At 40.7% G+C, this 14,198-nt stretch overlaps 1 protein-coding gene across 1 annotated transcript in view; it reads left to right on the forward strand.

Annotated features, from left to right (window-relative positions):
• The window catches only part of LOC118113820 (RNA-binding motif, single-stranded-interacting protein 3), a 124,744-nt gene that overhangs the window by 80,781 nt on the left and 29,765 nt on the right, over positions 1–14,198 (forward strand). Inside the window, exons 5-6 of the mRNA XM_047340953.1 lie at positions 5,417–5,574; positions 6,494–6,573. Of these exons, the coding sequence (XP_047196909.1) occupies positions 5,417–5,574; positions 6,494–6,573 (238 nt within the window). The remainder of the gene's footprint in view (positions 1–5,416; positions 5,575–6,493; positions 6,574–14,198) is intronic.

A 14,198-nucleotide genomic window follows, 5' to 3' on the forward strand; every position in this document is an offset into this window, starting at 1 on the left:
GGAAGGGGGGTAGAGAGGAGGTGGGCAGAGTGAGGGCAAAAGAGAGGGAAGAATAGTTAGATTGAAAGAGGAAATGAGCAGAATTAAGTAAAAGACAAGCTGGAAGGGTAAAGATCCTTCCATCCATTTTCAATAATGGCTGGTCCCTGTTCAGGAGTCGCAAGAGGCCGTGATGCGTCATTTTTCGATGTGAAGTGTTTCTATTTAAGATGCAAGTGCCACTGCAAAGAAATGTGCCGCTCAAGTGTCTTCTCCCCACGTATCCATCCATCCATCCATTCATCACATATACAGACTCAGTCGGTGTATTTCACAGGTATTTAACATTTGCTTCGCCCTCTCTTTAAACTCAAGCTCTTCAGCAGGTGTTGTGGCATCGCAAGGTAGCCGCGACGTAGCGTGATAGGAGGCGCAGACCTGTTATAATGATGCAGCAATGAGGTTTAATGGGGCTGAAAACGCAGTCTGACTCGCTGGCAGGCTACACAGTCAGGGAGAGGCACAGTTGGTGTGAAGCTGTTTCCAGCGCATGACAGATGTTACAGAGCGAGAGGGGAGGGGGGCGAGAGACAAAGAGGTGGAGAGACAAAGAGGCAGAGGGAGAGAGGGGACAGAGAGAGAGAGAGAGAGAGGGGTGAGTCATTTGCAACATGCAGAGTGAGATTGCTGAGAAATAACTTTGTGCGAATGGAAACTTTGAGCAAAGTCAAGTTGAGTTCATTCACATGTGGGTGCTCCAAATCACTTAAGTTCATATCCCAGAAGTACTTGTGCAAATAAATGTGTCTTGCAGGCAACTGTGTCTGGAGACGGTGAATTGGAGTGTAATGTGATTTCAATAACCCACCACGATGCCGCTGTTGATTTTGTACCCATCTCACTCTTGATTTCCCTGGATTGAGGCGATATTACAAAAACAAAGAAAAATCACACATTTTCAGGCGCGGGCGTTGGAATAGACAACGCGGACATGTATCACAATCAGCACATGGAGGAGCAGAGGAGAGGTTATGGCATCCCTCTTGTTTGCACAAATCTGCATTCATCTCCCTGGTTACATTAACCACAGACTGTACGGAGAATGTGTGCAGAGGCAAAACAGCCGACCCACTTCTGGCTGAAACTGAGATTTTGAGACACATTGTGTTTGGAAGAAATTAGCTCGTTAACCACATTGAATAGGAAATCTTCGGCTGTATCGTTTATCTTTTTACAGGTTGTCAACAACAAAGCAAGTTATTGTTGATAATGAAACCTCAGGTGTACTCTGCAGCTAATGTGATTGAATGACAAAATTTCTAAGACTTGAGAAATGACGTTGGGTGTGTTTGCAGTTCTCCTGTGATTCCTTCACTGATTTCCTGTAACTTGGATTTGCAATGGTGGCTTTATTAGTTTTAACATTTTCAGCTACATACAGTGCTTCACTGCAGAATATCAACACAGTTTTTTCAATGTAAAGCTTTCTTGCAGCAGCGGCTGTGTATATGAATTCCCTGCGTGTCAACCCCAACCTTGCTGCATCTTGACAGTGAGTATAAACATGGACCTATGGGGTTATTGCCGGTGTATCTTGTTTTCATCAACACAAAGCTCACACAGTACAGTCAGATGTGTCTGCACCATGGTTTCAACCATATGAAAAGTAAGACGATTCAAAAACACATTCCCATCCCTCTAATAACAAGAGTAGTTTGCAATTTTTAACAATAGAACATGCAGACATGTTTATTACCTCTGGCAAGGAGGAAGCGTTTTCTACTGGACGGATTACCACAAAACTTGCAATATAGGTCAAGAAAGAACCTATTACATTTTTGTTTCGAATGTGGATCAGGGGGCGAATCCAGGAGGGGTTTTTTCACTTTCTTTACCATTGTGAGATTTAACGTTTTTCTACATTTTCATTGATTCCTCACAGAATATTTCATGGATCTTGATGAAAACAATCAGACATGTTCAGGGGTGCAATCTGGTGCTCTCTGAATGCCATTCTAGTTGTACAATATGAGCTTCTAGTTTTAAGTTTTGCAGACTTGAAGGATTGCCCCACTGGACTTTGCCTCAGCAAAAAACTATATTCAGTTGCCATGAATAGTGAAAGAGGCGTTGCTTGTTATAATGGTTCCTCCTCCTCAAACTGAAAATTCTTACTAATGTTCCTAAATTGATGATTGACAAAATTCTAACACCTTTCTCTGTGCAAAAATGTATTCCTGGTTGCAAGACATATTTCTAGAATGTGCCGGGGAGCATCATCAGTGATGTTCCTGGGCTCATTGGGACTTTCTGGTCTTTTTACATCAGACCCCCTCACCCAGCTGACCCTGATCAAGTCCCAGCTTGCATCCCAGCAGCAACAATCCACAGGCTTTCCCTCTTTATCCCAAGCCATCTAGTGGCTCTCTAAATATATCTCAAGCTCCAATGAGGCTTTTCAAAGTTAGTCTTTTTACTATGAAATTCATCTTTTTGTCTCCACTCACACTGTTTCTATGTTAAGTTAAGTGCAGGGACTGTAACATAACGAGGGAATTTTATGCTTTAAAGATTGTAGTTTTGGAAGAAAACCACTTATTTTAACTAACTTATGACAAAGCCTCTTATTATCTTCAGATAAACCTTTCATTTACCCTGAAAGAATACACGAAAATAATTCTGTCTCAATTTCGTTATGGGCAGAGACTTGAAAAATTCTCTTAATTAACATTTTAGTGTGTGTTGAAAAGCAGTGAAACTAAAGTTTGCAAGTGGAGTCTTTCACAATTTCAGCGATAAAGAAAGATTTAGAAGATCAATGAGGATCAATGACTCAATTCCACAGCTGTTGGAAATGACCTTTCCCTTTTGATATTGCTGTTTTCGTCTGCCAGTGCTTACATAAACGCACTCTCACACACGCACACATATCCATACACAAGCATGCACGCAAATGTAGAAGATTACATTCAAAGTCAGTTGCCCTGTGTGGGAAGATAAATGTGCCACTCTGTGTATTGGACACTCTGCCAAAGGAAAATCCCTGCTGACGAAGGGAGATATTCAGACTTAGAAAGAAAGGTAAATAACTCAGACTTCTCTGCTGAAGCTGCTCTGCTTACTCTGAGTCACAGTCTACATAGATGACTTTGGTCACAGTCAGACAGACTTGGAACTCCCACTCCTAAAATCACACAGCTGCGGTGCATGCGAAGGAAAATCCTCCACGGATCAAAGAAAATATTTAGGTTTAAAATGAGCCACACAAGGGCAGCTCTGGTCACAACACACACAAGTATTTACCAAATACACACACACAAACCGCTACTCACACATATATATACGTGCAGTCGTGTCTCCATGACTTCAGATGACATTACATTGACCTCCATTGATTCCCTGGAGACTTATTCTAACATTAACCATAGTTACTACTTGCCTAACCTAAACCCTAAACCTAACCTAAACCTAACCTTTAAGCATCTCTGCAACTTAAAATTCAATAATTTACGCTATGGGACCTTTTTTTCCCATACGGAACTCAAGTTGGCATTATGTGACTGTGTAAACCGTCTCCACAACTATTACTAATACCTGGGCCACACACACATGCACGTCTCTCTATAGTTGGGGGGACACTCATTGACAAAATGCAGTCCCTAGACCCTTACCCTCACCTTAACCATCACAACTAAATGCCTAACCCTAACCCTTACCCTATAAGGACCAGCCAAAATGTCCTCACAATGAAGGTATTGAACCAAAATTGGGCCTTGTAATTACAGATAGAGATGCACACACACACACACACACATTGTTGTTTGCCATAGTAAAAAAATCTAACAAACCATTTTGGAGTCGTGTACTCGTAGCAGCATATTTGTTTGATTTTTCATGACAACATTGGAAGCACATGTATAAGCTATGTCAGGCATAGTGCCACATGTGTTTCTGTTGTCTGGGATTGTGCACGTGAGATGGAAGGATATAATCTTCAGGCTGAGCTATGGAGCAGCCTGTTGGAAGTAGAAACTCCTTTGTTCTCTGTGCAATAACCTTGCTCCATTTGCACATGTTATGTCAGCATATACATTTTAATAACTTCAGTAGACCAAGATGTTCTTAGCAACATACCTGCACTTTCCTAGTACTGTTTTGATGTCTTCCATCTTGTGCACCTGACTGCAAGCCGCGCCTGGGATAATAAAGGAATAAACGACTGAACGGAAATAAAAGATGTGACTAATGTTTAATATGAAGAAGAGCCCTTTGATAAAAATGTATCAGGGACGTTCCAGGAACTCCTCGGCACTGACTGTAATAAAACATATTGTGTTGTATGCATCTATCCCACCACTGTAGAAGGCTTATTATGAATAAATAAGAATCATTAGCATACAGGGGAGACACAGCATCCGCAGCCATAAACTCTTATGAAACATCACATACATTCGTTTCACCATCAACACTCTGCGACTGGGCTTCCAGACAGTTCTATGAAATATACAGTAATGGCTAAATCATTAAGTTATGATTAACCGTACATACATGTATTATAGAGCATTTTTTATTTTCTGTCAACAGTAAGTTTCTGTTAAATAGAGCACCCTCCATCACGACCTCTACTGCACCCATCCCTCTTTAATTTGTAATCACTAGCTACACACACAGACACACACAGGCCTGCCTAGGATCGTTTCAGTGGAGTGCTGCCAAACAGAACGGAAATAATGGAAGTATACAAGTCTAACTAACTGAGCAGCAGATTAAATGGAGGTTTCCTCATTTCTGCGGGGGGAAAAATTGCAAGTCTTTTAACATCTATGAATCCTGAGGGGGTTACCTTATCGCTTCAGGGGTTCTGAGTGTGATGCCAGTTCACTGTCTTTCTGAGGAAATGTTGATTCCCTCGTTTGAGGAGAGTTTCAGTTGAATCATATTTTTGCACTGGGATATTCAGACATAAATATGGAAATAAACAAGCGCTATGACACAGCCTTAACCTTTAACGCATTTTACTGCCATAAAATCAGCTTAGTGAAGATAAATAGTCAACTCTTCTTACTCCTCTTGCTATATTTTGAGACTTGAAAGGAAAACATTTTTTTTTCCTGGCACAAGGGCACTCAAGTCTAGATTTATCCTTCTAGAGGTCAAATACGACATTTCAACTCTTCACTTTGGTGAGCATCTGATCCAGCAGTGATCAACGTGAAGTTTCTTTATGTTGAATAATCTGTGTAAATAATATTTTCTTTTGTTGTTTTCGTAAAGAACATGAAGCATTATTGTGTGACCCGATGCGATGATTGATTTCAAGGAGATGCATTTTCATGGTTCCCAACTCTCCAAGACTAAAATATGGATCTTTTGCCCAAGCAAGACAATGGAAGCAATGATATCAGGTTCCTTATCTTATATTATTCTGTTTCCACAGCAACAGGAGCAGGACCCCACCAACCTTTACATCTCCAACCTGCCGGTGTCCATGGACGAGCAGGAGCTGGAGAACATGCTGAAGCCCTTCGGTCACGTCATTTCCACGCGGATACTGAGGGACGCCAACGGCCTGAGCAGAGGAGTCGGCTTTGCCAGGTAGACAGACACAGGCGGATGCACGCACATGATTTTCTGTTTCTGCAACAGTTCCAGATAAATTTGGCGCTTCATCATGATGTTGGAGTTTGGTGGACAAACTACTGCATAATTACTTCATAGACAAAGTAATACTGATTCATAGCCACCACACTCTGGTCCAGATTCATTTTTCAGATAATAGCAAGAGGCAATGTTACGCTAAGTTGACTCCTGGTCATTTACAACTAAAGGACTTTTAGCTCTAATGATACAACTCCACATTCCTCTACCCTTGGCCTCTTCACCCTCCTGCGTGTGTGTGTGTGTCTGTGTGCGTGTGTGTGTGTGGTCTTCTCAGTTACACCATGGAGTGTGCCAGTGATTACAATGCAGTCAGGGCTCCATTCAGGGTCACTGGCTGTGTGAAGCAAACCCAAGACACACACACATAGACACACACATGCATGGTCACATACCACTTACTATCACATACACAATCTCTCTCTCTCTCTCTCTCTCTCTCTCTCTCTCTCTCTCTCCTATCGTCGTTTTTCTCCCCCGCACACACACACACACTGGCATTTGCTTGCCAAGCAGGCAATTAGTCATTGAGCTGTGATTGGGTGAGCGGAGCTGAATAGGGGCAGACAAAGAGGACATGACACACAACAGATCAGACTGAATGGAGCTTTTAAACTGGGACAAAGGAGAGGAAACCCCATTGAAAACACACAGACACAAACACACACAAGCACACTCATGCATAGACACATAAACGGACAGGTATTTAACGTATCTGCTGCAATGTAGGACACATCTGCATGCTGTTTTATGAAACCACAGTATCTCTTGTGCATATTGAATTGTAACAAAAAGAGCTGATTGTCCTCAAGAAGCCCCCCATTTCTTTTTCTCTCTCTGTTTCTCTCCTGCTCAGGATGGAGTCAACGGAGAAGTGTGATGTGGTGATCCAAAATTTCAATGGGAAATTCTTGAAAACCCCTCCAGGCATGACAGGTAGGTGTCGATCACCGAGACGATTGCTTCGTTCTCTCTCTGTGCCGGTGTTTTTCTACAGTGAGAGCGCGGTGTTTCTCTATAGCTCGGGGTGTTCATGTGCAGCATCATCAACGCAACTTCTTACAGAGAGCTGCTCATCTCCAAGGTCAGATTATTTGAACCTGAGCTCAGATTGCCGCCAACCTTTAAATCACCACCAGTAGGTTCTGAGGTTTTCGTGTTGTGATAGAAAAAGCAACATGTCAGCTATCCGCTATGTTTGTGAAGCGTGATGTTATGTTCTCACCATGATGAGGTGGACAGCTTGCAGCTAGTGTTTCATTACTGTGAAACTTTTTTCAACCTAGAGGCTTGTTTATGCCACCTTTACGTACAAAAAGAGATACTTCAGTTTCAAATGATGTAACCATCACTGCCCACATACTTCAATCTGTCCTTGCCATTGGCATGTTTTTATTAAGTATATCCTCTAGAGGGCAGCGCAGAGTCAAGAGTTTCTGACAACAACAAACATGATTATGGGTCAAGTAACATCATATAGATGCCTGCAGTGTTTTCTTAAGTCTTTATTCTTTCCTCAAATGTTCCGTCATTGAAATGTCTTAGGATTGTCTGGCTTGAACTGTTTGCTACACTGCCTCCCCACGATTTTATGTGGTACTGCTACTTTTGCGTCACGCAAAATGCATAAATACGGATGAAATGAATGCAGAGGACAAACCTAAGGCTCCATCTGTTCCCCTATACGTACCTAAAGTTGGGCGTTGATAAGACTTTAGTTTAAAGAAAATAAAGACATTTACTTCATCTACTATCATCTTTTTTCCCACAAGCCTTGATTGCATTGATGTGGAGGGCATCAAAATAATCACATCAGAAAATGCTAACATCCACTGATGCCAAATGCATGTACTTAACAAACGCTGATATTTAGTTCTGACTCTGACATTTGAGGTCGACGTCTGCACTTAATGTAAACAGTTGTCCACCTTCCATAATTAATGAAAATGCTACCATCATTTTCTTTGATCATTTTTTTCACTAAAATCCTGATGTACAATTTTCAAACTGTTTCATCTCTATTATGGACTTAACTTTGCAAAATATCCTGATTTGCTAGTTTAAAAAAAGAAATATAAAATCAGGTCATAAAATCGGACCAAGCACTGAATGACACAATTGATTCTTGATTCCAAACACGACACATTTCTGTTGCTATGTAGGTCCAACTTCCAGAATTAGGAATTTCTTTATTTATGTGGGTTTTCCTTTGCCAGTAGATGCATTCACAACATCTATGTTTAGATTTTCACCTCTCACATCAGGGCATATCTGCCTTAGACCACCTTGAATTCGTTTAGTAGGAAGGTCTTAGTGATTAATTCCTGCATTTTACAAGACGGATTGAGACGCACGCACAAGACACATGTTCATACACAGACCAACAACCCTTTAAGCAAACAACCTGTCTTGGATTGTCCACCAAAGTAAACAGCAAAGACTTTCAACAAGGAGTGGAAGAGAGCGGGGGGAAGGGTGGAGTGCAGAAAGAAAAAGAGAAGAGGAGGAAAAGGAGGATGAGGGGTGTGTGGGTGTAAAAAAGAATGACATGTACTGGATAGAGAGAGAGACTAAAAATGAGTGAAATAACAGAGCAAGGACAAGGTGGTAGAGGGAGGGAAAAAAAGAGCTGAGGTGGGGAGAACCAAACTAAAAGTGACAGAATGAGGGAGAAGATATGGGGATAGAGAGGGATCAGATATAGACAGAGAAAGAGAGAAGAAAAGAGTGCATCACACTGAGGAACATAGAAATCAAGCTCAGGCAGAGAGAGCTGTGCCCAGTGCCCTGGCAGCATGATTTGTGAGGTAAAGCATGGTGGGCGACACAGTTTTTCATTCAGACGTAAGCACACACACAAACACACACACACACACACACACACACACACACACACACACACACACACACACACACACACACACACACACACACATCTGCTGTATTTCTATTCACTGTGAGGTATAGCTTTGTAATTTAATAGCAAGTGAATGATGCATCATTAGAGCAGTCACTGCTTCTTTTGTGTGTGTGTGTGTGTGTGTGTGTGTGTGTGTGTGTGTGTGTATGTGTGTATGTGCTTGCGTGTGTGTGTGTGTTTGAGACCAAAGACCTTAACTGAGTGTGTTCTGGTTGAAACTGAAAACCTTTTTGGTGGACTTTGTAAAGAATACCTAAAACCTCAGTGTTGAAAGTTAAAAGCTAGGAGGACTGAAGTGACCTCCTACATACTAAAGCTGCTTATATTAATATTTACATATTAGCAATTGTTCAGATGACTGTGTGTATATAAAAGGTGTAAATCATAGAGTTGATAAGTCAGAGAAATATCACCTCCTCAGATTTTCAGCAGACTCCTTTTTTTTTTGTGTGTCCAGCAAACTTGTTGTTTTTCAGTCTCAGAGCTCTCGTCCTCTCATCCTCCTCCGTCATCCAGGCAGCAGCTGTTTTGCAGAAAGAACACCACACACCACCTGACCGGCACCAAATGTCAATCGTAGATGACTTATTTCAGCATTTGACAGCTAAAAATTTCAGAGTGAACACTGTTTTCTTGTCAGGTGACTGACAGAAAACAATACTTCAAATCAGTGTTAATTTTTCCATACCTGCTGGATTTGGGGCAGCTTTTTGCAGAAAAACATCAGTGTTTACAGTATTGATAGCTTGTGGTGCAAAAAAAACAATTTGAAACAGGTTTAAACTTAACGCCACACACACAAGCACAGATACGCTCCCTCTCTATGCAGCCGCCAGGTCGCTGACCTCAACATTGAAGGAAATGCATTATTTTTCTTTGTCAGGGTTCTCCATCATCTCCTTTCTCCTTTGTATGTCTGTTTATCTGTGTATGGGAGAGAGCAAACTATATGTTGACCTCTTAAGTCGCTCTGGGTTCACCAACCAATGAAATAGGGAGAATGTGGCCAGGCCAGATCCTCTGTGAACTGATCCACAAAACACACACACACACTCTGCTCACCAATCTAAAGTGAAAATGCGTCTCTAAAGCCAGATTCTGCTGATTTATGTCACTGGTTTTCTGTGTCACTGACACTCTGGCATTTCAAAAGCTGTTGCAGGAACAGGCCTTTGAGCTTTGTTTCGTTCTTAGTCTCCTTATTACATCCAATCCTCGTTTTATAAAAACACCACAAAGAACTGCTGTTGTAAAGCGTTGAATCTACCATGCAGGAACAGTTAGTAACTGTGTTAATGTATGGGTGCTTGTGTCATTTCCGCCGTCTGATTAATTAATTCCGCAATCCGTCCATCCAGCTGATGAATTGACAGGCAACAGTAATATTTTTCTCCCTAGCCTCAAGATTAATGCAGGCATTGATCACATGACCAGAGCTTCCATCAGCCCTAGTTAACAGTAAATCCATTGATCCACAGCGCTCTGCTCCTCCCAGTGGGTCTCTTCATAGAGATAGAGCCACTAGATTAGGTGTAGACTTGATTCTCTAAATTTTTATATTTTATTCATACAAGAGCAGAATTGTAGTCTGACTTCAATCAATGTTATAGTCTTTGTAAGGTTATACTATATGATCACAACACATCAGGTCTGTGCGGTGAATCAACGGCTCGAGGTCTCCGTGGATAAAAAGTGATTGTAACATCTTTACTCTTTTTAACGTCTCATCACTTGTAGTGAGCCGATGATCCTGCATATTCGACATTCCACTCCGATGTGTAAATGGAGTCGCAGTCGGTGGGTATTTACTATATGTTGTAACTCTGTCTTCTCATTGGCCGTCGTTCGATAATGTTTTGCTGACATGCAGTGAGGGGAGAGACTCGGCTCCAGTGGGAGGCCGCCTCTATCCAACCATAAAGAGCATATATCGTCCACAGCTTCATCATGACCATGTCATTTCATGTCACTGCTTGATGTATTAAACCTCCCAGATCTATGGGCGCTTTCACACCTGCACTTCGGTTCATTTGGTTCAGGCCAAGAGGGGGAAAAATAGATATATCGTTGTCTTTCAAGCTGTAAAAATACTGTTATATGAACTGACAGTTAACCCGCTCATTGGACAACTTTGGTTACCGTTCTCTTGTCAATACAATCTTCTGTGGTGTTCACAAAGAGCTGATGCAGAAATAACTGATCATGAATATTATTATTGGAGGATCTGGACCTTGTGTTTTGCACCATAATATTCAAGGAGGACAGTGTGTGGTCTTTTATTGAGGAATGTCTGAAGTCCTTGTAGAATAGGACACACACTCCGGGCACCTCTGTGTGAACTCCTTCTCACTTTCTTATTTAAGAGAAATCCTTACACACACTTAATAATATGCACAGGTGTTACCATTGTTACCTAATCTTGAATAAATAGGCCTGCAGGCTCTACATTTATACAGATTGCCTAGAAAATAGTTTTTAATGACTAATACTCCAAAGATTGTATAACATTAGTTTAGCCTTTGAATTCACACAAAAACCACGTACATGTATCTACTACTAGAAAACCCTGTGATCCTACGATTCACACTATAAACGATCCACACCAGTCGGTTTGGAAGCAGTTATTAGGTTTGACTGACAACTTTCACACCAGCACTAACAAACCTCACTAAATGGGCAAATCGATACAAGGTTATTAGACTTGGAATTTCATTTTTGAGGAATTCAAATTCTTCTTTTTCTTTTTATCATTTTTCCCATTTTGTACATTTTGTACATTTTGAGTTTTATTTTGGTTTTTATCCTCAAGATGGCAATATGCACCCTTCACAGACTTGCGAGTCCCTCAGACAGTTTTGTTGTGTCTTTCAGTAATAATAGCCTCATGCAACACATAATACACTTAACTTGAGAGGACTGTGTTTCTCTTTTTGTATCTCGATGTGTCACAACAGCAGCAACACAGCAATTTCTCATAGTATTTGTAGTATTACGGCCATATTGAAGAGAAAATATAAGATTTCAAAAATAATGTTGTAATATTAGAAGAATATAGTTGTAATTTAAGATGAAAAAAGTAATTACACTACAAGAAAACTGAAAATAAATCACCGGTTGGAGGAACCTGTGCTCAGCAGAGTTCCAGCTTCTTCTGGATCCAAAATCTTGAAACAATCTCATTGTTTTTTGAGAAACTATGAAACACCTTTGAATATCACACAGATGAATTGGCTTTAATATGCTGACGTAATTTCTTTACAAAAGTATATCGTCAAGTACATAATTTAAAAAAAGTAAAGAATTCAGCACAAAAAAGTTACACATTTTTCGCCCTTTGCACTTCCGATATGTCCTTGTTTCTGTTCATGCTGTTTCTTTGTCTTCCCCCCTCCCCTCCATTTATCCTCTTTATCACGCCACCACTTCTGTCCCCCATTTGTCTCCATTGGTCCCATGCCATTTCTCCTTCACCCTCTTGTCACGCCTCCTCTCTTTTTCCATCCCTCTTCTACTTTTTTGTCCAACCTCTGTTTGTCTTTCTCCCTCACTCTCTGATGTAGCGTTGTAGCTTTGATATTTCTCTTTGCCCTGCCCTCTCCTAATGGGAAGACAAATGGAGAACAAGAACCAATCGAGTCCAGATCTCAGAGACGGCGCAGTCACTCGAAGTAGATTCAATAATAATCAAGAGGCTTTTAAAAATGTGTACAGTCTTATGCGCATGGTGTGATGCTGAGGCATTAAGCCCCCATTCATTGCCTCTATTCAAGTGGTTCAATACTTTCATAAATGGGAAATTCATTTTATTTAATGTCCTTGATAATGTAGGAAGAAATGGAATAAGGCTGCACGGAGAAAACCGATTGTGTAATTATGTGGCAGTACTGCACTGTCAGACCTGTTGTGAGCTTACATATGTTATTTAGAGCCACTTATTAAACACTCAAACACAGCGATGGGTGTTAAGATGCAATGCTTTTGAAGACCTAACCAAATAAGATCAATGCCATCGACTTCTGAAAGACATTTGGGCGATTAATTTCCTAAATGTGTTGTTTCATCAGTGCATTGTACTCCTGTTTGTCTCTCAGCCAATTCCGTATGTGCTGTTTTAGGTTTATGATGAGGATATGTAGTGAAAGTAGTAAACTTCCTCTCCCCTGGGGATACTGTGAGGGAATGGCTTGGTGAAGACCATCAGTTTTCTTTTAGCCTTAAAAAAGAGTAAATATCTTCTAAAGCTCACTTCTCTGTCTCAGCTCACAGTCCTTACAGTTTTGTTTATTGCAGTGGACACATCTATTGAAATTTTAATGATATAAAGTGCTGCTAGCAACACGAATAAATATCTTCTAATATATATTTTTACATTTAGGTTAGCTTCTCCTCATGTGAGATGCTTGAACTTGAAGTCAGTAACCCTCCAGAGTGCATATTGTTCTGTCCCAGGGCTTTGAGCTCTTTGATGTTGGGTGTCCTAAACAAAAAATATTATAAAATATTTACAATGGAGAAGGGTTGAATCTCATTCAGCTCAGCTAAGGGATTCCTTATTTTGTAACATCTGAGGATTAGATCCCATTTTCCAACTGAATGATTTCCCGTGTTGCTCGCTAATGGATTGGATTTTATTTTAAATGAGAATTGTCCCATTTGAAGGACTGGGTCTAAAACCATTGAGCCATTATCAGCTGAAGGTGTCTATTTATCAACAGAATGTGTCTTAGGCTGTTTCCACGTTCTTTTCATGTTTCATGTTACATTGTAAACGTTTGATTAGGTTAGGTTTAGTTAGGGCTGGGTAATAAAACCATATATTTGAAGAAGAATTATGGCAATGTCATTTTCATCAATACCAATACCAATATAAATAAAGTCCAATATGTATCAATATAATGCTCATGCATTGTGCAAGCACAGAGCTCTCCTGAGATTTGTAAAATATTTTGCTGTTCTGCAAGTGTTTGTCATTCTCTGCTCATGAAGAAGAGTTAAAAACTGCAGCCTTTACTCAGGAACAAAAGTGAGGGTTAGGGTTAGGGTTAACTCAAAATAAATAATAATGTGACCTTCATGCTGATAATCAGCCCTACTTTTGGTTTTAAATTGCAATTAAGGGAGCCAATTAAGACTTCTGTTTTCATCACCTACTTGGGCTGCGTCTGCCTACACTTGACATTGATTGTTTTGTTAACAGGTGTGTGTCAGAAGTTGTATTACCATATCATCATGGTATTAATACTAGCATCAACAACTTTAGGAGTAGCACTAGTTCGAATGCACCAACTGAATTTCCTTGTTGTTTTGAAGGTCCAGACCAAACAAGGTACAGTAGGTGTGAAATTGCCTTTACACTGAAGCTAAGATCTACAGTATATTGTTTATCTTCTGAATTTAAGCAGGTGCATCTAGGATAATCTGTGTGTGCCCTCCCCCTATTTTTCTTTACATCATGTTTCTTTTGCTGTGCCCCTCATACCAGAGGCGAGATGGATCTGTTTATTTTCTCTGCTGGAGGTTTAACAGTTTCTGTGCTGCCCTACAGTGGTTTGCTCTATCCCACAGCTCCAATGAGTGGTAACAGTGTGTGCTCCACTCTTCACAGTACAAAGCCATGCTACCTGGTGCATGTCGTGACAGT

The sequence above is a fragment of the Hippoglossus stenolepis genome, chromosome 8 (genome assembly GCF_022539355.2).
Source record: "Hippoglossus stenolepis isolate QCI-W04-F060 chromosome 8, HSTE1.2, whole genome shotgun sequence".
Classification (NCBI taxonomy): domain Eukaryota; kingdom Metazoa; phylum Chordata; class Actinopteri; order Pleuronectiformes; family Pleuronectidae; genus Hippoglossus; species Hippoglossus stenolepis.